This window comes from Natator depressus, chromosome 6 (assembly GCF_965152275.1).
Source record: "Natator depressus isolate rNatDep1 chromosome 6, rNatDep2.hap1, whole genome shotgun sequence".
Taxonomy (NCBI): domain Eukaryota; kingdom Metazoa; phylum Chordata; order Testudines; family Cheloniidae; genus Natator; species Natator depressus.
This window is the reverse complement of record NC_134239.1, coordinates 49,712,709-49,737,945: the sequence shown is the minus strand read 5'-3', so window position 1 is coordinate 49,737,945 and position 25,237 is coordinate 49,712,709. Positions and strand designations below refer to the sequence as shown.

The 25,237-nt window shown below is 39.6% G+C and overlaps 1 protein-coding gene across 5 annotated transcripts in view; it reads left to right on the top strand.

Moving 5' to 3' along the window:
• SHANK2 (SH3 and multiple ankyrin repeat domains 2) overlaps positions 1-25,237 on the top strand; it is a 615,311-nt gene that overhangs the window by 377,680 nt on the left and 212,394 nt on the right. For 4 of the 5 annotated variants that reach the window (XM_074955235.1, XM_074955234.1, XM_074955236.1 and 1 more), the window contains one exon: positions 21,400-21,475. In XM_074955235.1, coding sequence (XP_074811336.1) covers positions 21,400-21,475 — 76 coding nt within the window. Of the gene's footprint in view, positions 1-5,629; positions 5,960-21,399; positions 21,476-25,237 lie in introns of those variants that run through there. The other variant, XM_074955238.1, reaches the window with a different exon arrangement.

Below are 25,237 nucleotides of genomic sequence, written 5' to 3'. Positions count from 1 at the left end.
TTAGCTCTGAAGGTTTTTCACTTTCATCCTTGAGACTGGCAAACCTGGCACTGGCTACCTGAATGTTACGCTTCCTTATTGCAAAAAGAAAAGGAGTACTTGTGGCACCCCAGAGACCAACCAATCCATCTGAGCGTGAGCCACAGCCCACCCCATCGGACGCACACTGTGGAAACTGCAGAAGACATTATATACACAGAGACCATGAAACAATACCTCCTCCCACCCCACTCTCCTGCTGGTAATAGCTTATCTAAAGTGATCATCAAGTTGGGCCATTTCCAGCACAAATCCAGGTTTTCTCACCCTCCACCCCCCCACACACAAACTCACTCTCCTGCTGGTAATAGCCCATCCAAAGTGACCATTCTCTTCACAATGTGTATGATAATCAAGGTGGGCCATTTCCTGCACAAATCCAGGTTCTCTCACCCCCTCACCCCCCTCCAAAAACCACACACACAAACTCACTCTCCTGCTGGTAATAGCCTATCCAAAGTGACCACTCTCCCCACAATGTGCATGACAATCAAGGTGGGCCATTTCCAGCATAAATCCAAGTTTAACCAGAACGTCGGGGGGGGGGGAGGTAGGAACAAACAAGGGGAAATAGGCTACCTGGCATAATGACTTAGCCACTCCCAGTCTCTATTTAAGCCTAAATTAATAGTATCCAATTTGCAAATGAATTCCAATTCAGCAGTTTCTCGCTGGAGTCTGGATTTGAAGTTTTTTTTGTTGTAAGATAGTGACCTTCATGTCTGTGATTGCGTGACCAGAGAGATTGAAGTGTTCTCCGACTGGTTTATGAATGTTATAATTCTTGACATCTGATTTGTGTCCATTTATTCTTTTACGTAGAGACTGTCCAGTTTGACCAATGTACATGGCAGAGGGGCATTGCTGGCACATGATGGCATATATCATATTGGTGGATGTGCAGGTGAACGAGCCTCTGATAGTGTGGCTGAGGTTATTAGGCCCTGTGATAGTGTCCTCTGAATAGATATGTGGGCACAGCTGGCAACGGGCTTTGTTGCAAGGATAGGTTCCTGGGTTAGTGGTTCTGTTGTGTGGTATGTGGTTGTTGGTGAGTATTTGCTTCAGGTTGGGGGGCTGTCTGTAGGCAAGGACTGGCCTGTCTCCCAAGATTTGTGAGTGTGTTGGGTCATCCTTCAGGATAGGTTGTAGATCCTTAATAATGCGTTCTCCTGTTGGTGGTGGCTTGTCTAGGGTGATCGCTCTCCTTGCAGTGTGTATGGTGGTCGGGGTGGGCCATTTCTAGCACAAATCCAACAGGAGAGTGGGATGCACCCCAAAAACATCTTCTGTATTTTCCACAGTATGCATCCGATGAAGTGAGCTGTAGCTCATGAAAGCTTATGCTCAAATAAATTGGTTAGTCTCTAAGGTGCCACAAGTACTCCTTTTCTTGTTGTGATTGTGTGTCCTGTGATATTCATCTCTAAAAAGTCTGCAGAAAACTAATAGTCTGCATTTAAATGGACACAAAATAGTAGAGGGCAGGCATATGCACACATACAGATACCCTAGCCTTTCTCCTAGAGGCTTTACTTTTGTACTTATTTGGTTTTTGTTTAATCTAAAATAAACATTGTTCTGACTGGAGTAAAATGGTGGCTCTCCGTGGATGTGGAAAACATTACATTCCCTTCACTTGTGATTCAATTTACTTTATAATCTCAAATCTTGTAATTGTTCACTGTTGTTGCAATAAACACTATTATTCTTAGATCTTATATTACTAATGAGTTAAATGAAATATTCTTGCATAGCTAGCACTTAATTAGCAGATGTAAAAATATTGGATTGTTAGGTGACTGAGCTAGCAAATGGAAAATTCTATTTTAAGAGCAACTTTATTCTGGGAACAAGTATGTTGATTACAAAGAGGATTTTACTGTTGTGGGAAAAAGTTTTTTAACCATCCAACTCAGTGAAGAACAGTAGTGAGAAGAGGAAGCAAGGTATCAGATCAGGTTGCTGAGAGAGACCATCAAGCAGATTTTACTGTAACTGTACAAAACAGTGATCCTGGAAGAGCTAGAGCTCTGAGGAGGCATAAGTATCTTCCCTTGAAAATCCCTTTTGTAGCATTGGACTCTGAAACAGTGTGGAGTTCTGTCAATGTCCAGTATTGATGCTGCTTTGGAAAATGTAGTGTAAGGTAACAGCCTTGGGGAAAAAAATCCACTTTATAAGAGGTTTCAGAATAGCAGCCATGTTAGTCTGTGTCTGCAGAAAAAAACCAGCAGTACTTAGAAATTTTCAAAGGTTTATGTTAACTTTTATCTGAATAGTGAAGTCCAGTTGACTTGCAGTCTTCCAAAATTCTGAAGCTGATGAGGGTGCATTTCCTGTTGTCTTTCAGCCAGATGACCTCAGTATACTTTGCAAATGAGACGGTCTATTTTGTACATTTGTAGATATATTAGCTGAATTTAATTGCAAAGGCTTTCGGATGTTACTTTTCAGGGCATAAACTGGACAACATGTAAAACCAATAGATGCTCACAGATTCGCAGACCACATTGCACAGTGACATGCATTTTTTTCTGGTGAATCCATCAACTGTCCCTGTACCAAATTAGATAAAGTGGAATTGTTCTACTTTTTCCAGGTTTTTCCATTTTTATAGGATCAATTGAGTCACCACTTCTTACGCTTTTTGGATGAAATGGGACAGTTGTTTAATGGTGCACAGCAGTTTGATAGAAAAAAGCAAATTATCCTCTTGAAATATGGACTGAATTTTAGTAATCTGGCCAGGATACAAAACTGATACATCTCTAATCTTGCAGAAGGTTCAGTGGTATCTTTATTGATCAGAAGCAGCCAGGTCCTTTTTGTGTTGCATTTAATCCAGGTGTACTGGTAACGATAAACCGGACCATCCTTAAGATTTAATAATTTATTTAAACATATTTCTTAGTGAATCAACAAAACAACCTACTGTACCACTAGGGTTTTCCATGGTGATCTCCAGTCCAAATACTGCCCTGCCCTGATGCTACTTAGTTTATTCAATCAGACGATCTCATAGTTTGAGTGACTAGACACGGTTTATTGGTGGGGGGAGCGGGAAGAGGCTTCCAACGAGGACTAAAACTTTAGGAAAACTAGGGAATGGAGGCAAAATAATTTAACACAATTGACAAAAAATGAATCCTTGTGGAAGGCAACTGGATCATCAATAATAAGGGAGTTACAGAAACGTCAAGCTTTGTGGAGACCTGAATCAGAGGGAATGGGGTCTGATCTTGTACCCAGCGAAGTCCATGCCAACACATGCATAGTCCAGAGAAAAGAAAAATGTTGAATGTCACCTTTGATCTGACTGTAGGCAGTTATTCCATGCATCTACTGTGTTCTCAATATACTTCTTCCCTTAGTAGTTGTGATTCACAAAAATGGTAAATATGACTATACAGAAAGACCTCGGATTGCAAAATTTTGAAGGAATGGCAGATTGAAAATAATTGGTATTTGCACAAGGAGTGAAAGCAAACTTTGTTGCCTTCAAACTTTTAATATACTCCCCCTTAGTCCTGAAAGGACCAGCACAAAAATCCAACAATTAATCAAAAATGGCTCTGGAAATGCATGACTTTGGCAAAACATGCTAAGCTTTACTCAGTCTTCACTTTTTGCTATCTACCCAATTATTTGTATGGATTGTAAGCTTTTGGGAGCAGGAGTTAGTTTACATCTTACTTCTCTCCCATTTACCGTGGTCTTTATCCAAAGTGTTTTACAAAAGAATTATCACATATTTTACTGGGTGTGTTTGGTGTGTGGGGCTGTTGTTTTTTTGTTTTTGTTTTTTTTTGTGGTGAGGTGAATGGAACAGACACAAAATGGTTGTGACTTCCCCACAATCGCATATCAAGCCAGTGATGTAATCAGGACAAAACCCACGTATTCTGACTCCCAGTCCTGTTCTGTAACCACTATATTCTTGTCTGAACAGCACCTAACACACTGCTAGCACAACTACGTTTAACAATGTTCTCTTAAGTTCAGAAAAAAAAAGTTTAAAATGTCAGAGTTTAGGTTGCATGTGATGGGAGCAGCAATTCCAGGGAAAGTCAGGTTTTGCAACTGCAGCTGTGGGCTACAGTGAAGCATACTAAATTGTTTTTTGGAGATGGAGCATGTGCAGTCTGGTCAGCACTGGGAGCCATGAGCTGGGTGAGAGGGTGTGCATGCTCAATGAGGATAGAATCTTCAGAGGTTTTAGCTGCTAAAGTCTAAGAAATTTCTACTGGGCACGTTGAACAGCAACTTTTCAAAGAAAAGGTCACCAGAATTTTTTAACATGGGCAGAATAATGTATATTCCCCTATCCTTGGTCTCAGAAATGGCTGAACAGCTTGGGCTGAAACTTTCAAAAAATATTCAGTCTGAGGCAGACCTCCAGCTTGGAAAATTTCAGCCCAAATGGTTTAATGTTTGACAAAGTTATTCGCAACTGAAAACTGGATTTTATAATGGGAAGAGTCAGACAACCTTAATGGGGGGGTGCTACCATCTATATTTTTTTTTTAATAGTTTCATCCTCCTGACAAAGCAATTGACTGTACTTGTCGTGCAATATCATCTGGTGATCCCCATTGTTATCCAGGGCTACATTGTGCTGTAATAAAAATGCAGCCCGTTCCCCAAATTGCTAGCTTCCTTAGGCTATGACAGGAAGCAATAGCTGGAAGAGAAACAAATGGGGATGGAGGGAAGAGGACAAGACAATAGAGAAATTACAGTTCAGTATACTATGTAGCAGTCTCAGCATGCCAACTGTCCGTCCATTGTCATTTGGCTTCTGCATGACGGCAGAAGTGAGCCTTAAGGAAGTGATTGTAGAAGGTCATTGTAGGGCTAAGAGTTCTCTGCGTCTCTGCCACAAATATGGGAGACTGTGAACCCCATACTGCTGTGCATTGTACCAAACATAAATATGCTGGGTACTGAATTGCATGGATTTTATGTACAAGGATACAAACCCTTGCCCATTGTTGTTTGTGATATTTAACTATCCTGTAGAGAAACACTATGCAACCCAGATTTTTATATTTAAATGGGTTCTTTGGGAACTAAGACCCCTTTAATGCAGATCAAAGCATCAACCTTCCCATTTCTTCTAGGAATAGCTGGTCAAAGATATTCTGCTTTTAGTTATAGAGGGAAGGATTCATGCTTAAATAAATAACCATGGTAAAACAAATGCATGCTAATTAACTATTAGTGTTGTGTTTTGCGTCTGAAATGGTCTGAATTTAGCACACACTCACTACCTGAGAGATACTTTTAATATGGACTTTTGAAGAGACAGTAGAAAAGAGTGGGTTTTCAGAAACAGTAAAGCAGTTTTGTTTGGAGCCGTACAACAAAAATATAGACGTGATAGCTGTACCATGTTACTAATAGCTGGGTTGAATCATATTCTTTTCCTCTCTAATGGCATGCGTAATTGCTCTAGGTTTTCAGGCGTCCTTCACCCGCACTTATTTAGATTAGTGACTGATGCATTTCCATGGAAACCTGCACCAGGAAAAAAAAAATCTGTTGGTACAGTGTGGAACTAGGAAGATATGGGCTCTGATTCTGAGCCTACAACTTGTTTAAAATAACAGCTTCTTTGGTTGATGCTGGATTTTTTTATTATTATTCTTGTTTACAAGAGTAAGAATTACTGTGAACGTCATTATGGATTTAAAAATTTAGAAGCTTCCTTTTTCTTTCTCTGTCTCTTTTTAATCTTGCACTTTGGAGCAACTTTTTGTGTACAGCTGAAATAGTAAATTTTGAAATGTAACTATCTGGATTGTGTTTGTTTCGTCATGGGGATGCAAAAGAACAACACATTCTAGTGAGATGGTTACACCTAGGTTAGAAACTATGACTGAGAACTCAAGATTCAAGAAGAAAGTTCATTTTGGAGGTATTGTGTAACTTAAATGAATAACTCGTGTGGCTTTTAAATGTAAAGATGAGACTACAATATGGAGCAGTGCTTGGAAAATATGGATTCTATTTTAAAATTTTAAACTATAATGTGGTGTATTGCATTTGTGCTCATAATTTCATACATTCTTATTAGTGCCTAGCCTCTAGTCTATTTCTTCTTAAACCTAAAACATATTGTAATTTTACAGCACATTTTAAAGAATAATTGAGAAATTAGAAAATAAAGTGAGAAGAAAAGGTACAATTCCAGATGTGTTACGCTAGGATTTGGAAATATATGGAAAGCTTAATTTCATTTTTTAAATTTTTTTTATATTTGGGATAACCGGTCATAGAATTTTAAAAGGAACTTGTTCTTATAATGAATGTTGTTCTAATTTAGGGATGTGAAGGCAATTATCTACCTTTGTTAATTTAGAAATATATTAGTCACTTCTTTCAAAATCCATTCCATCTCTCCATTGGACTGGATACCAGTCCAGTTTTCTAAACTGATCACTGCAATCTCATAAATCAGTTTACATTTCAGTTAGTAGGCTTTGTGTTCATTTATCTGTACATTAGCATGTAATACATATTTGTACATGTTTTAGGATAAATTGCCCCCATCAAAATAAAGTAGGTCATCTCAGTACCTTGTGTAGCTTGAGGAGTATCACAGGTGCAGTAGACAGTAGGTTTTGTACTGTACTAGTGAACAGATTGCTTTAAGGAACAGAATTTCTTCCATAAGATGTCTTGGATTTCATACAAGTTTGCACAATGCTATTGTTCTGTTAAAATGAAATAGCAGCTCAGATTAATTAATTACCTTGAAATTAAAATCCCCATGTAATTTACAAGTTATCCTGGGGAAATGGCAATAAAATGTCGCACAGCATTCTGATGCAGTCTGTAATCTCTCTGAACTCATCTCCCTATAATATTGCTGCACATGGATATATACAGTACCATCAAAAGTGAAATTTGGACTTTTAAACTACACGAGCACAAAATGTAGGGTGACATGAGACTGAGTTAAGGTTTAAGTTTGAGTTAACTGAATTTCATTGTTTCATTGACGGTATCTGTAATTTGCTATTTAAATATAGATCCTGTTTGTTTTTTAAGCTTTCCATTTTTAAATATATTGATAAGCATTTTCAAATAGACATTTTTCTTGGGTTTTTTTTTAAGGGTATCCTAAAATGCATTTTGATGTACTGGCTATAAAAGTGATGCTTGTGATCCAAATTTAGAAACATTCTTGTCCTTAGGAGATATTTAGCTTTAGGTTCTAAAGTGACCTTAATCTCCTTCCTTCTCATACCACACAGGCTTTCCATACCTCTGGCTTCTCTTCCTTTTCAGTACACTTCAGCACTGGAACTGAGTTCTCTGCTCGGCTGACCCAGCATATCATTTAAAATATTCTCAAGGTTTCTCAATCTGATGCTCAGTGTATTCCAGGGCATATCTGGTGGGGAAATAAGAGGGCAATTCAAATTTAGAACTGATCAGTTGCTGTGGACACAGCTGCCAAGCTTTTGTAAGGTTCCATTTTTCTGTTAAGTATTGTTCGAGGTGGGTGGAGGATGGGTGAGGTGAAAAAGGACCGGGAGGAACCTTGCATCATCCCACATCCCATGTTCATTCATACCCAATAGGTGGCGTCATCCTTTTATATTAAAAATATTTTAGAACTTTAAATAAAACTACTGTTATAGATACGTGAGAATTCAGCATACATGTTGTAGATCCCCAAAATAAGTAGCAAATGGGGTTACTCTGAATTAACAGTGTAACTAAAATTGGTATCTGGTACTGTAAGTACAATAGTCATGATTTTTTTTTTTTTAAAAAATCCTATAGCGAGAGTCCATGCCAGGTTTTTGTGTCTGAATTATATCCTCTTGTAAACAGGCTTTATAAAAATGGTACCACTAAAGTGTTGGTTGTCATGAGGGAGTAAATGTGTAAGCAGATGCTGGAATGATTATATCTGGTCAGTATTTGAAGGATTGTTTGTTGCTAGCATTGTCTTATCTATCTTTAATCTTCTCCTCCTCCTCCTCCTCTTTGCATCATCTTTCGCTGGAATAGGGCAAGTGGTGCTCATCTGTGTCATTCCCTAAACATACTTGCTGGGAATGTTTTAGTGATGCAGCTGGCATCTTCCTCTTTTCCAGAGATGGAATATATTAACTCCATTTCATGTGGTCCTAAACTGGCGTGGTGCCTGAATCCCCACTGCTGTGCTTTGGTCTCTTGGAGGAAAAAAAAATAAATAAAAAATCTGCAGTCAGTTTTGAGACTGGAAGTAACAATTAGAAAAACAGCATTCAGTTAACTGAATGAGACTGATGTTGGGTGTAATGAATAAGAATATAAATACATGCTGGAAGTTGTTCTAGTTTGAATCCTGCAAAGACTTGACCAAGTGAGTAACTTGACTCTCATCAGTAGTTCCATTTTACTCCAGTTATTCACATTCTGGAATGGGGCTTTAAGGGGTCACTTGTGAAAACATGCATGTGCTTAATTTAAGCATGCAAATCCCATGGAAGTCCTAAAACTACTTGTGGGTGAAGTTAGGCATGCGTAAGCATTTGCAGGCTCAGAGCCTTAGTCAGCATTTTACTGTATGAAGTTATAAGTAAGTTATAAGTAATGACAAATCTTGTGACTGTTTGGATTTATTCTTAAATCAGTTTTGCTTGACTGTGTCTGCACTTTATTGTTTTGCAGTCTACAGATATTCTAGCAAATCATTGTACCAGTGGGTACTCTAACAATAACAGCGTATTCTGACTCCGTGTCTACACAGCAAGTTACTGCATAGCAAACTATGCTGCAAATCTGTATTACACCAGGTTCTCTGTATTACACCAGTAATGTCCCATGTGGAAATTGCTAGAGCACAATGAAAGTACTGGCGTGCAGCCTACTTTGGGACTTCCCAGGTTCAAGATGTATCCTCACTACATAACTTAAAAAAATGAATACATTTGAGGATGTTGCAATATGTTGACAGACAGCTAAGAACAGAGAGTGAAAACTGATTGAAATAAATTGCTCATCCAACTGTCATAACTTTATAAAAAGCTTTAGCAAAATGTATTTGGGATTACGTTTTAACTTTGGGCCTGATCATGTAAATAGGATGGGAGTTGATTGCTGATCATCTCAGAATTAGGCTCTTGATATGTTTCTGTGAGATTAATTTTGTTTCTATTTGACTTGTTTTGTTTTGGGGTTTTTCCCCCCCCCTTTGGAATTGGTTGATATAATGGGGGGGTCTGATAAAATTACAATAGCTCATGATTATGGATTAGGTTGAGATTCAAGGCTTTTTCTTTAGGATTTGAACTCAACAGGAAGATGTTTTACTATTGAAATTTACTTTTGATTTTTACAAACTATAATAAAAGCACCCATCCAATGCTCTTGGCACCTTCAAGCATCATTTTAAAAATATACTAAATTAGTAATCAGACTTGATAACTTCCCCCAGATCAAGTTAAATTACTCATCAGTGACATAGATATAATACCAATGAATCAACTCCCCACATAATCCCTAGAATCCCAGATAAATCAGTACCCAAAACGCATTCATTCCCGGGCAAGAGAGCCTGCAGCATACCCTGAAGGCTAAAAGATTATAATAATCTTCAGTCAAAGGAAGCAAAATTTACCCTTGCCATGTCTCTAGTTTCTTTCTCCAACCAACATCACCTCAGTCTTATGTAGGCTGAATTAAAGCCAGCTAGTGCTCATTCATGCCCGAATCTCTCCTTACATGGATAATATCGATTCTTCCAGCTGACTCAGTGGAGACTCCAGCCTGCTGGGGATACTACAATATATGCTTCCTCCCTAACCAATGACCTCCATGCATGTATCGCCCCTCTTAACAAGACAGAATACAGAAACCCACAGGAGGGAGCCCTCAGGAAAGAGGAGCAATTGCCAAATGCCACCCTCTGTGAGTGCTCAGCAAAGTAAGCTGGTTCAGAGCCACCCAAAAGCAAACCCTTCTGTCCCTTTTGTGGTTTGCAAATGAGTCAATACTAGTTTGCCTAAGACAGGAAAGGCCTTGTGAGGAAACACTATCCATCTCAGAGACTTGTTCCATCTTTGATGTTTGCATACTTGCATTTATTTCTTCATAAGTAAATGCATGCAGGTGATGTTAAATAAAAAACCAAAAACCAATAAAACCAAAAACACGGAAAAAACCAAAACCTGTGGAAACAGAGTTAACATAATAGTAAAATGGTGTCAATCTTGTTACATACAGCATTAATTTGATGGTCTCAGCTATGTAATCTTTCTTTTGAAACATAGAACATTACTGGAAGAAGAGAAGCTAATGCTATAACAATTGCCTATATGGAAAAATATTATGCAAGTATTTACTTTTGGCTTTCTTCCAATTAGAGCCAATTTTGTAAACCCTTTTTTTTGTCAATAATATCAATTGGTCAAAACCAAAACTTTTCATGGCAACCTATTAGTTTTGACAAAGCTTTCATTGGAAAGGTTGCTCAGGTCCCGGATGGAATTTTGTGGAAAGACCAAGACTGAGCCACAGAATAGCCTGGTGGTTTAGGCCCTCACTAATTCAGAGCAGGGACTTGAATCTGAGTCTCCTACATCCCAGGTGAGAGCGTGAACCAACAGACTATTCCATATGTCCGTCTCCATCTCGGCTGACTCTCTAGAAATTAGGCGAATCTCTTAACCTCCAGATTATTCTGGGGAGGATGTGGGGGAGAGTGGTCTCTGGTTTTACACCTAAAATTTGAAAGGTCTCTGTTTTGTCCTAACAAGGAATTTTTGAAATCTTCATGTGATGGAGAAATTTGTGCATGTCCAGCTCTACTTGCAAGAGAGTTAAGTGCACTAATAGTTTTCAATTAACACTACAGGATCAGCGGACCACTGGTGGTCCATGGGCTAGAGATTTTGAACCACTGTTCTCTACCATTGTTCCAGGCTGATGATGCCCTTTTCATAACTCTAATTTATGTTACCTTGTAATAAGATGGTATGTGTAAGATTTCCTTTGAAAACTCCATGATTCACTAAATTTGATCATCCCTTTAGTATCTTCTGTGACTAAGACAATTCACCATAATCCTAGTAATCTTTGTCCTAAGAATCGCCATCTAGGCTGTAAAATTGTACTACCAGCGGTCTTTTATTTAAAATCCATAATTCCAGAAGAACCAGGGAATCACTACTGCAAGGAAGTAGTTTTATTTCAAGCATTTTGTGCCTATTTCAAGAGAAAAAACTTCAAATACTTTTTAAAAAATTGTCGTTTTTCTGTCTAAAGAAGAACTGGTCTTCACCTCTCTTGGGCTCTCACAGGCTAACACTAAAATTTCAATAAAATTAAAATCTGTTTAGAATTAAGCAAGTCTTTTTTTCCTCCCCTCTTACTCTTAAAAGGATTTTGCAGTGGTCAACAAAGACCACCGTTAATTTTGTTTAAAAAGAAATTACTTTGTTCCTGAGCTCTTACTATCTCTCGTTAGTATCCTTACCATCTCCTATCAGTAATCATAGTGAATCTTACCCCCCCAAAAGAGGTCATAATGCTATTTCTTCAAATTTGCACAAAAAAGTACTCAAGATAATCCTTGTTTCTTCTGATATTAGCCATCACCTTGCATTGTACCTAACTGCAGGTTTTGGTTCCTAAATAGCATAACTTGGGGGTACATTTCAGTCTCTGTACCTTAGACAGGTTCTGCTCACGATGAAAGTTGCCTACAGAACTAATTTGTTTTAGTTTTTAGCTTCAAAACTGCACCAAATACTGTGTAGGACAAAGGGAAGTTCTGGACCTGCTTCTGAAGACCACATATTGGAAGGGCATCCTCCTGCAATGCTTACGTGATTAGTTGCTTTGAAGATATTGTGGAAGAGATGCATGATCAGACCATTCGGCTTTGATGGTCCAATTTAGGCCTTGGGTGTGAACCTCTAAGGCTTAGCCTACACTTAAGTTTTTTGCTGGTATAGCTTTACTGGCATAACCCTCTTAGTGTAACCACAGCTTATACTGACCTAAAAATGCATTTGCCTGTATCGCTTATATTGGTTCCCCAAGCAAAATAAACTATACAGGCAAAAGCACTTTTATGATGGGATGTCTACAATGGGATTTTTGTCAGTTTAGAAATGTTGCAAAAATCACTTCCCTAACCAACATTGCTACATTGGCAAAAGTTTCCACTGTAAGCCTGGCCGAAAGCTTTAAAAGCTACAACTGGGTAGAGAACTGAGGCATGACTTCTGGCCTTCATCAAATCTGCTAGCTGTCTTTACTCCCCATTTCACTGTAGCAGGAGCAACACTGCTTCAGTCAGAATTATACCTATATTGGTAACATTTTTCCTTTCGGTCTAAAAGGGTTTCTTATGCTTACTGCGGGGGGGGGGGGGGGAAATGATAGGCATGTATACATATTTTGTGGGAAACTGAAAAAATACTGTGTTGTGCCATGAAGAGTGATATGCTTCTAGGGTAAATTCTGGTTTAAGTAGGCAAGGTTCCCAAAATGAACATATGTACGTGCTGCAAAATCAGTATCCATATTATGGCTGGTATCTGAACAGATCCTGTGCTCCCTGCATAGATTGTTCCTGCCCCCTGCATGTTGTTCAGGGTCCATTGTTGGACTAGGAACAACAACAATGCAGTCCACATCCTCTGACTTTGAAGAACCACCCTCTAATGTCCTTCCTTTTGGGACAGTATATGGCTTTTCCACAAAAGTTTTATTCTGGCAGTGGGAACAGAGAGTGCGTGGTGGATGCCTTCGCTCCCTATCTCTGCCAGATACTTGCTTTCTGACAGACCTATGCACAGCACCTGGCCCAAAGTATGGAATGTCTGTGGTTACATATCACACCTAAAAAAAATATCCCAGATACCCAAATGAGGGGCAAAAATGTGCTTAGTGGGGCGGCACTAAGCTATTGAATTTATTGTGGCCAGCTAATCAACAAAGAAGGATTATAACTCCATGAGTGGCAATTTGGAATGGCTATGTTAGCTTGTTTTTTGGGAAACACTTCCATACAGCATGCAGACCTATTTCCCCCTACTATAAATTAGCTCGTTAGCATACAACCAAAGTCCTAAAAATCTTTCTAGCAGGGCGACACTTACAATCATAAATGAAATAGTTTAGTAATATAACCTGACTTTACAAATAAGTCACATTGATTAATGGGGATAAAGCATCTGATGCTTTGGGTTGTCTCTAATATCACAAGAAAGAAATGAAGTCGTCTAGTATTTACTTTCTTTATGCATCACGTGCACATGTCTGCCACTCTAAACTCTGCCCACAACTCTGGCAAGCAGTCTGACAACATATCCAATCAATGATCAACCCACAGCAGTTTCCTAGGTAACCAACACACAGCTGTTGAAATGCACTGCTAACAGGAGAAGGGGGAAGAAAAGAAAGGGAAATGCTGCATGTTTTTTTCACTATTTTTTAATACTCCAAAACCATTTAAAATGTAGAAATCTATTAAAAATATAATACTCTAATAGGACCAGTTTGGCTGACATTGGCTGCTCTGTGTCATAGGGACATCCCAGTTAAGGGATAAGATCATTCTTTGCTCCCTAGGCAAACACTGCTGTGAGTAATAGGACTGTCTCTTCTTGGTATGGAGGTGGGGCAGCTATGGAGGAAATCTTCTGGCCCAATGATCAGGCTAGTATAGTGGGAGTTCCATGTGGAAACCACATCCATGTATCTCCAGTTGAAGGACTGCCTCTCATTGGGTGGGAAGTGGGCCAAAAAATTCTCAGTCCACATATCATCACAATGAATACCTTCATTTCTTTCAACCTGTATGCTAGTGACATCATACTGTCATTTGTCTTTATACTGCAGCATACCAGGGGTATCTGTCTTGAGCAGTAAAATCTCCCCTTTACTAAATATGGGCTAAATTAATCTAAGTTTGTACCACATCTATCCTGTATTATGAGGATCTCATTCTTGGTGCAACTCTATGGGCTTCAATGGACTAGGCATAAATTTGTCATGTTATTTTATTCCATACAGGCTATTACACTTCCCTTTATCACCATACTATCTGAGAGCCTTCCAGAAGTGCATTAGAAGACATGAATAACAGCTGTCGTGGTTTTTTTTTTTTTTTTCTTTCTCTCATGTCCTTCCCAAGGTGAAGAATGTGTGCAGTGTTGTGGTTTGGTAGGTTTCTATTGTTTATATGTATATGCTTCTGAGTACTTGTATTAGAGAGAGAACAATCAATGAAGTGCACCTTGCACTAGAAGGTGAGGAGGCTTTAGATGGTTCTTTGTTCTTGTGGAAGTTTGCTCCACAGACTGGGACCAACCCCCAAGAAAGCTCTGCGTCCTGCACAGAGGAGCTTTTACTCTTGCAGTGGACATTTTCTAATGTGCCTGAAGAATGGAGTTATCGACCACTGTCCTTATCCTGGAGCTTTAGACAACCTTTTAACTTTCCTGTGTCTACCAACATAATTTCTGTATTGCTGAGATTCCGCTTGAACCAGCTGCTGTTCATCCATGAGCTGATCACCTCTGAGCAAAGGGCTATCTTGGTTATGGTAGTGTATTCTTATGTAGTGAAGGATAGGTAGAACTGTGTGTCATCTGGATATTGCACACTCTTGACTCCACGTCATCTTAGTGGTTCTCCTAGTGCCTGTGTAACACCTACAGACCCTGGTCATTGGCAGGCAGGATTGAACCTGGGATTTCTGGAGCTTAGTGCATGAGCCTCTACTGCATGAGCTAAAAGCCATATGGCTGTTAGCTAAGGCTGTAGAGCAGACTCATTACTTTAAGTGGTCTCGGTGCCACTAGATGGGACAGAACATCACACCCAGAAGGTGTGTGGGTTGCATCTGCATATAGTTAAGTGTAGGATTGGTGAGAACTGATCCTTGTGGGATTCTACAACTGAAGGGTCGAGTTTCCTATCCCATCTCTTCCCTTCCCTTTGACTCATCCCTCCAGGAAGGATTTGAATCATTTTAGCATGTTCACTGGACTCCTGCAAGACCTCTTAGGTGGACAGCAGTATCTCATGATTGGTGGTGTTTAATGCTTCAGAGAGGTACATGAGGATGAGAATGGATGTCTGCCTTCCATCCATTGACTGCATGGGGTAATCCATCAGTGCCACTAAATCTATTTCTGCCCCAAATTCTGGCCTGAATCCAGAACAATTGTTTGTTGTGCAACTACTTAAGGTTTTTTGTATCCCTTTCATTCATGTACGGAAGGGAGAGGAAGCTGTGTTTTTGGGGGCCTCCAATTTATTGTGGTGACTGCTTCCTTCTCTCTCTCTTTGTGGATTGTTATTTTGTTGATGCTGGCTAATAGGGTAGACTGGATTGTGAACAGGGATATATGTAAGGGGAGGACGGGTGCCACAGAACTTCAGGGCTGACGTATCCACCCAGGAAATTGAGTTCACCTTGTCCATAACATGTGTCTGGACTCTGGGATGGGAGACTAGTAAGTCTAAATGTTTCCCCTAGGAATTCAGTATTCCTTGTGAATACACTATTGGAAGGCACAAAAATGAAAACAATAGACTACTGGTTTGCACATACTGGAGTAGTTAAACAATGTAATCTGTTACTGCATTTTGCATTTCCTCCTATCTGCTTTGGATATGTTGATAGAACAGCGATATCATGCTGTAGAAAACAGTTTCCTGCAGCAGCAGCATCTGGCTCCTTAAGAGACTCAACTAACAGTATTGAGAGCACCAAAATTTTCTGTTTTGTCCTGTTTTCTGATTTTTATTCTCTCAAATTGGCTTTTGAAACAGGCTCGTAACACATTGTAAATGGGATCTAAGGATAGATTTCACATGAAGTCTCACTACCTTTTGATATAATTAGTGTTTTCTGTGATGTTCAGTACAATTTCCAAAAGAAATCTGCTCATTGGTATCTAGGCCATGTTATAGGTGGGTCACTTCAAAGTTGTTCTTTGGGGAAGTTTTCAAGGTCACTGCAGGTCATCAACTACATAAGCTAACAAGTACACCTGGGGGCAAATGCATAATACATATACATCACACATCCCTTACAATAGTGTCTTGTTCAGATGGTACACACCTGTAGCTTATTACCAATACACTTGAATATTGTGTAGCTACTTCAAATCCAGCCTTATAGCTTTGGGCAGTTTATTTTGTAGGCTAAGCTCACAGCTTTTCCTCTGTGAAAGGGGAATGCATCTTCCTCAAGGCTTTTCCTCCCTACCTCCATCCCCAGACCATGCAGCTAACTTTTTGGGCCATGGTTGAGCCTGACGTGTATTACTTGCATCCTCCTCTCTCACACAGGAACCAGTGGTGAATGCCACTGAAAAGTGAATATAGGCCTCTTCAGTGAGGCCTTCTTCACACTGTCGGTTCCAGTTTCAGAGGCAGGTAAAAGGACTGTTGGGATGAGCGTGATACATATAGCTTTGGTAAGATCTATGCATTGTCTGGTGAACCACCAACTCATGTTGACCTGGGAGGAGACAAACACCAGGCCCACCAAAACAATTTGTTGGGAACTGTAGGGTCATGGAGTTTTTCTCCTCTGTCACCATTCCACAGGAAAGGGACAATCTGGCTATCTGTTTATATGAAACTTTTCATATCTCTTTATGGCCTACTTTTCATACATATATCTTGTGAACTGGTCTACCAGTGTACAGAATCTATTTCATTCCTTTTTCTGTTTTTAGAAGTGTGCTACATTTCAAAATGCAGAGGCAGCTGTGTATAGGTTTACTTGTTTAGCTTTTAGGATAGTTTGAATTTGAAAAGCTTTTTTTAAATCAAAGCTGAATCCACCTAGTAAGTGCTCCCAGGAATTGGAGTTTCTACATTTAGTGCTGACAGTGTTTGGTCAAAGTTTAGCCCTTGACTATTTTTAATATGGTACAGAAATAAAACCTGACTAAAGAGTGTTTTCTCAAGTCTAAGTACAATAAATGATCACAAATATCAAGGACAATCTTTCCTAAAAAGGAAACATAATCTAGTGGTCAACTTGCAGGACTATGGGCTGTATGAAGCAACCTTAGTGAGCACTGAGGACTTGGTGGTCTCAAGTTATACAGAAACTCTTGTATTGAATTTGGGTGACAGATTATCAAATCACTGTAATCTGGTGGTAGTTTTAGGGACAAGTTTAGGGAAACCTGAGGGATTTTCCCAAACCAAACTGTAGTGACTGGAAATCACCCAAAAGTGTTTCATGTCCAAAATATTTGTCTTATTTGGAATTGGGAACTACCCCAATGTATTCTGGGGATAACAACCATGCTGAATACTCTAAAATTGTTCTGTAATCTGATATCTCAAAATGTCATCTTGACAATCATTCCATGACATGATTTTTGGTAGGTTATGCTGGTTGGCTGTGGACGATCACAATGGCCTTTGTATCCAGAAGCAAATGACCCAGCCCTCTGGAGCGGAGCACATTTAAAAAAAAAAACAAAAAAAAAACCTCTCATTGCTTAGAAAACAGCTACCATTGTTCTGCACGAGGCTGGAGAATAGACTGCCTATTCTCTAGATCATTAAAATTTTGTTTTATTTTAGAGAGCTCCTAGGAAGTTATGTAGTTTCCAAGAGTTGTGAATATTTTGGAGAAAAAAAATTAACTACATACAGATATTTTTGTTCTTTCTGAAAATAAATATGGCAACAGATAAACACTTACCCAATACCTCTCCACAAAGATGAGTCTCCTAACTTCTTAATTACATATTTTGGTAGTTTTTGAATATTTTATGACTTGCATTCAGTTAGAAAGAAACTAACTGGTGGAGGCACTAGGGATTGCTGCAGTTCTTCTGCAGGTGTGGCTTGTTGATACTTTTGCAGGATCCCTGACTTAGAAGTTGAGCTATGAGATTTCCTTTTGGATCACATGTGATTTCAGATCCCAAAATGGTGATAGATTCCAAGGCCAGAAGGGATCATTTTGATTCTCTAGTCTCATGTCCTGTATAACACAGGCCAGAGATCTTGCAGAAAATGATTGCTATGTCATATCTTTTCAGAAAAACATCTTATCTTGATTAAAAATTGTCAGTGATGTAGAATCAGTCACAACCCTTGGGTAAATTATTCCAATGGTAAATTAACCTCTCTGTTAAAAATGTATGCTTTATTTCCAGTTTGAATTTGTCAAGCTTCAACTTCTAGCCACTGGATCATGGTATACCTTTTCTCTGCTAGATTGAAGAACTTATTACTAAATATTTGTTCCCCACGTAGGTACTTATAGATGTAATTAACTCATCCCCTTGACCATCTTTGTTAGACTCAGAGATCAATCTATTTGGTTTATCACTGTAAGGCATGCTTTTTAATCCCTTAATCATTCTCGTGGCACTCTTTTGGACACAGTATTCAAACAGCAGTCACACCAGTCCCAAACACTGAGATAAAATGATCTCTCTACTCCTACTCAAGATTCCCCTGTTTACGCATGCAAGGATGGCATTAGCACTTTTGGCCACAGTGTCACACTAGGAGTTCGTGTTCAGCTGATCATCCACCACAATCCCTGTCATAAATATAAAGGGAAGGGTAACCACCTTTCTGTATACGGTGCTATAAAATCCCTCCTGGCCAGAGGCAAAACCCTTTCACCTGTAAAGGGTTAAGAAGCTAAGATAACCTCACTGGCACCTGACCAAAATGACCAATGAGGAGACAAGATACTTTCAAATTGGGAATGGGGGGAAAAACAAAGGGTTCGTTTGTCTGTGATGATGCTTTTGCCGGGAACAGATCAGGAATGCAGCCTTACAACTCCTGTTAGTAAGTAATCTAGCTAGAAATGCGTTAGATTTCCTTTTGTTTAATGGCTGGTAAAATAAGCTGTGCTTGATGGAATGTATATTCCTGTTTTCGTGTCTTTTTGTAACTTAAGGTTTTGCCTAGAGGGATTCTCTGTGTTTTGAATCTGATTACCCTGTAAGGTATTGGCCATCCTGATTTTACAGAGGTGATACTTTTATCTTTTCTTTAATTAAAATTATTCTTTGTTCTTAAGATCCAAGGGTTGGGTCTGTGTTCACCTGTAAAAATTGGTGAGGATTTTTATCAAGCCTTCCCCAGGAAAAGGAGTGTAGGGCCTGGGGGGATATTTTGGGGGAAGAAGTCTCCAAGTGGGCTCTTTCCCTATTATTTGTTTAACATGCTTGGTGGTGGCAGCATGCAGTTTAAGGACAAGGCAAAGTTTATACCTTGGGGAAGTTTTTAACCTAAGCTGGTAAAAATAAGCTTTGGGGGCCTTTCATGTAGGTCCCCACATCTGTACCCTAGAGTTCAGAGTGGGGAAGGAACCTTGACAATCCCCAAAAGTTTTTGAGTCACTGCTTCCCAGGATGCAGTCCCACATCCTGTAAGTATGGCCTATGTTCTTTGTTCCTAGGTGTATACATTTTAGCCATATGAAAATGCATATTTGCTTGAGCCCAGCTTACCAAGTGATCCAGATCCCTCCTATGTCAGTGACCCGTTCTCTTTATTTGTGCCACTCCCTCAATTTTTGTATCATCTGCAAACTTTTAGTGATGATTTTGTTTTCTTCCAGGTCATAGATGATAGTGTTCAATAGTCAAGAATTGATCCCTCCAGGGCCCCACTAGAAACACACCCACTTGATTCTCCATTTACAATTATATTTGAAGAGCTATAATTTAGCCAGTTTTTAATCCATTTAATGTGTGCCATATTAATTTTATATTCAGTTTTTTAAATCAAAATGTTGTGTGGTACCAAGTCAAATGCCTTACAGAAGTTTAACTATATTACACCAACACTATTACTTTGATCAAACTTGTAATCTCATAAAGGTATCAAATTAGGCTGATATAAACCCATGTTGATTGGCATTAATTATTACCACCCTCCTTTCTGTCTTTATGAATTGAGTCTTTTATGAGCCACTCCATTATCTTGCCCAGGATCGATGACAGGCCTATAATTACCTTGGTCATCCCATTTACTCTTTTTAAATATGGACGCAACATTAGCTTTTTTCCCCTAGTCTTTTGGAACTTCTGCAGTGCCCCAAGACTTTTTGAACATCAACATTAATGGTCCAGCAAATTTCTAAGCCAGCTCTTTAAGAACCCTGGAGTGCAAGATATCCAGACCTGCTGATTTTTTTTAAAATGTCTGACTTTAGGAGCTGCTGTATAGTATCCCCCTGAGATACTAGTGGAATGGAGAAAGTGGTATCCTAAGATATGACTATTTCACCTTTTTCCCAAATAGAGAACAGAAATATTTATTGAACACTTATCTTTTCTGCATTATTGTTGGTGATTCTACTATTTCCATCTAGTAATGGACCAATACCATTGTTAGGATGTTCCTGATATACTTTTTAAAAACTCCTTTTTATTGATAGGTTTTGCTGTACATCTTCAGAGAACAACTACACATTATTTTGTATATGTGATGCTAAATTTAAACCTTTACTTAAACTTTTATCAACATTAAACCAATGTTAATCTGATAATAGGGTCTGGAAAAGTGGAAGGGGGATTTATTTGAAAAAAGAGTTTGTGGTCTTGGGAATGACAGCATCAACCTCATCTCCATCTGTAGGGTTTATATATTTTTCACAGAAGTGTCTCCCAAGCTGTAACATGGCTGACTTCTTTTTCAAATGGCTTTTTGGCAGGTATATTGCTATACTTCATCCCTTTTTGAGTCCTTTTGTATTCCAACAGTGTTACCCCTGTATAGATGTAAAGGGAGTACAAATTCCACGCCAACGTTGTTTTCTTTTGTGATTTGTTTGGCAATGATGGATGAGAGCACACACATCTCTTCCTGTGCCTCCATTTTCTTACTGCTAGTTATGAATTATTCAAATGGTTTTGATTTTGGTCTCAAAGTCCAAAATTACTATTTTGCATGCATGTTGTTTACTTGTTTACTTGTTTACTAAAAAGGGGTTTGGTATTTTTAGTCCAATCTAGGGGGAAAATCAGATTGGTTGTCAGGAGCTTCCAGGTGGTGATGTGGACAGCTTTGTCAAGTAACTTGCAACATCTGATCTTTCTGAGTAAGGAGAATTTGTTGTAAGTGATGCACTCGAAGAAAAATTACTGCTAATTTTGTACTCGGGGTGTGTGTGTGATGTGGAATATCTATATTTTTATCATTTGCAAAATTAACATTTTTCTCACCTGAAGCACTTGAGACCATACTTTGAGGTACTTCCAGTGGTTTGTATTAATATAAAACAGAGAAAATAATATCTGTTTTCAAATTACAAATAAAAAGAGCACTGGATTATTTTTCCTTCTGTAAGTATAGAAGTATTAAAAGTTTTTTGTATCTTCCATCTTTACGCAGAAACTCGAACGGATAGAACAAAGAAATTGTTTAGACACTACACAGTTGGATCATATGACAGCTTTGATGCTTTAAGGTAAGATGTCTTCCTTTTAGCTAGCAATATTCGGATTACAGAAGTTTGTTTTATGCTTAAAAAAACTAATCTCTTTACATCTTTTGTAAATATAGGATTATATTAACATATTATTCAGGTAGGAACTGGGTCTTCAAAACTCAGCCAGAGCAACTGAATCTACTTTAGTGCTGCAGCCTCTCTAAAGACGGAGAATTAAGGCCCTATTCTATAAGGGGCCAAGTATTCCCAACTGCCACGGAAATCGGTGGAGTTCAAGACACCCAGTGCTTTGCAGAATTGAGCCTTTGATGATGATCTTTGCAGTGTAAATGGAACACTATCTGTTTACAGGACCACAAACCCTGGTAAGAGGGCCATGCAATAGGTTCTCATATTTAGTTGTTTTAAGGGGTGATTCTCCATCTGAAGCAACATTGAGTAGAAATCAATTTAACTGTAAATTGTGGGATTCTTTTTCTTGCTGTTTCTGCTGAGTATCTGTTTTTGTTTTTTAAACAGGGTTTCCCCTCCCCCACACACCATGAGCATGACCAACTTCTGGCAGGGAGGGTGATCTTGCAGCACAGAAACTCAATCTTATCTTTTACCATAGCATTGGGATAATAATGGTGGCATATTGAAAATGTTTATTTTTTCCCTGGTGTGAAGGCTCTCCACTCTCCTGTCCTGACTATCTAATTAGGATTAATTTTTTTCAAGAAATATGCACTGCCTAAACCAGTGTATTCATAAATTCTGAAATGCTGTAATTTAATGAAGACACAATTTCATGCAAATATTTTAAAAATATTTGCTAGCAACATAAGATGACACACACAACTTTTAATATCCTTGTCCTGAAGATTAGTGGATAATTTTGCAATTCCTAATGAAGCTAGTTAAGTGACTGGTGGTGAGGTGTTTTTTTGTTTTTGTTTTAAGACTTCCATTCACCAAGATCCCATCCTACTCTCCCTCAGCAGGCATGTGCTGCTGAAAAGGCAGTGGGACTAGTGGTATTCCACTGCACATGAGAACACAGAATAATGTTTTGGTGACATCATTGGTGGACATGCAACTATGCGGATTGACCTCTTTTACCTCACCCTGCATGTTGCTGCTGCAGTCTACTATAGCCAGTGTGTGGCAGGTCACAGAGCAGCACCCTTGGTACTCTGATTTAGCTGGAGAGGAACATATTTTGGACCTTCACATAGCTTCTTTGTGATCAGACCCATTAGTGGGGCTTTTTACAGGAACCAGGACTGCACCTTCATGGTTGCAAAGATGCACAGGATAAAGTATACTAGGTAGACTGTTGCAGTAGGGGAGGTTTAGGTTGGATATTAGGAAAAACTTTTTCACTAGGAGGGTGGTGAAACACTGGAATGCGTTACCTAGGGAGGTGGTAGAATCTCCTTCCTTAGAAGTTTTTAAGGTCAGGCTTGACAAAGCCCTGGCTGGGATGATTTAATTGGGGATCGGCCCTGCTTTGAGCAGGGGGTTGGACTAGATGACCTCCTGAGGTCCCTTCCAACCCTGATATTCTATAGACTTCCATAGTCTGTACGCTGTGAACTACATAAAACTACAACTCCCTTGATGTAGTATGAGATGCTACATATTTAAATATTTAAGTGCCCAATAATAGATTTGTTTAAAGAGTGTGGTCCTTTATTACTCTGTAAATCTCTAGTGATGGGGCTATTTCATCTATAAGGAATGGAGCTGTTCTGGTAAAACAAGGAGCTATAGCCACCCCACCCCGTTCTACAAGCATGTTTTCTCGGAGTTCCTAAATGCTTATGTTTTGTCAAAGGAAATATTCTATAGAACCTAAGTTTTTGACAAACCAAGTTTGTCATTAAATAATGAGCCACATTCTTTGTTGGCATAACTGCGCTGACTTCAGTTGAGTTCTGCCAACAGAAAATTTGGTCCTATTTGTTGAAAATAACTATTAGTACAACACTTCTGTGGGTGAGCAGAGCTTAATTTGAGGAAGAAGTGGAGGAAAAGTTTCCATTGCTCAATTGGTTTAATAAATATGGTGAGAGAATTGAAGGAAAGGGTCATCATGTTACCCTCCATTAGGAATTAAATATTAGAGCATTTCTCATGTAGATCACTTCACTGGCTTCACAATGAGGTATGTTAGGAGGAGAAGGGAGACAACAAAGTTTTCCTGGGCTCTTCCAGGCTAGCTCAAGTATGGAAGAAAAATAATGATGCTTAGGTTTTTTTCTCCTCCAGGTACTAGGTTACCAAACTGGACCCAGTAGGTGTAGTAATGACTACCAGGTTGTAAAAATGGAGGTTGAGCTAATAGGAAAAAAAAGTTGTGGGAACTATAATAAGCCTTATCAACAGACACTGAAGAATCCACTTAACCTATATGAAATAAACACACTTTCTCTATATAAAACTAAAAATACATTATGTAGAAACACTGTGCCGTTAGTTTATTTAAAATGAATTAGCTTGAAGAATAAGATGTGTTAATTTCACCTGTATGCAAGAAACTAGTTTTTGTGTATATTATGGAACAATTCTATCAAGAAAGGCAAAACTGTTTCTTTAGCCCATGCACTTAGCGGAGGAATGCCCCCATTACTTTTTCTGTTCTGCAAAATGGAGTAGATATCGGGTCTGGTTTAAATAGGTCCTCAGTAGACCTAATTTCCTTGAACCTGCAACACTAAACACAACTAGATGCTTAAGCAGCTGACTGGTTGCAAATTCAGTACATCTAAACCAGGGGTGGGCAAACTTTTTGGCCAGAGGGCCACATCTGGGAATAGAAATTGTATGGCGGGCCATGAATATTCACAAAATTGGGGTTGGGATGTGGGAAACGGTCAGGGCTCTGGTTGTGGGGGCAGGCTCTGGGGTAGGATTGGGGATGAGGAGTTTGAGGTGTAGGAGGGTGCTCTGGGCTGGGACCGAGGGGTTCGGAGGTCAGGAGGGGGTCAGGGCTGGGGAAGGGGTACAGGTTCTGTGGTGGGGCTGGGATTGAAAGGTTTGGCGAGCTAGAGGGGGTTCAGGGCTGGGACAGTGGGTTGGGGCATGGGGAGAGGCTCAGGGATGCAGGCTCCAAGTGGCGTTTTTCTCAAACGGTTCTCGGAAGCAGTGGCATGTCCCTTCTCCAGTATGGAGGTGCGGCCAGGCAGCTCTGCACGCTGCCCCATCCGCAGGTACTGCCCCTGAAGCTCCCACTGGCGCGCATAGGAGCTGGAGCAGGGCCATGCAGCTGCTTCCAGGAGCCAAGTGGTGCAGCCCCGGACCCAGTGCCCCAGCTGGAGTGCTGGAGCAGGGCTGAGCCACGTGGTGCGGCCCCTGATGCAGCACTCTGGCTGGAGCGCCAAAGAGGGGCAAGCCCCGGACCCCACTCCTCAGCGGGAGCTCACGGGCCAGCTTAAAACGGCTCGTAGGCCGGATCTGGCCCACGGGCCGTAGTTTGTCCACCTCTGATCTCAACAATGACATCAATTTTGTCTGTCATCTGTGGGTGCAGAAAAGGAGCCCATATTATAAACTGGCCCATAACGTAGACATTTTTTGCCTAGGCCCAATAGATTTAGTCCCCAAGTTAGGAGCTCCCCACAGGGAAAAGAATAACTGAAAGGAAGAGAGATGTCAAACTAATACAGTTCTGGAGTAATGTTCTGTTCTTGTTCCCAATGAACTATTTCCAGATTTGTACCTTGCTTTGATCACTTTCTCTGTCATGAATCCTGGCACTGTAAGGGAAGACTATAGTGCAATGACTAGTTATTTTCA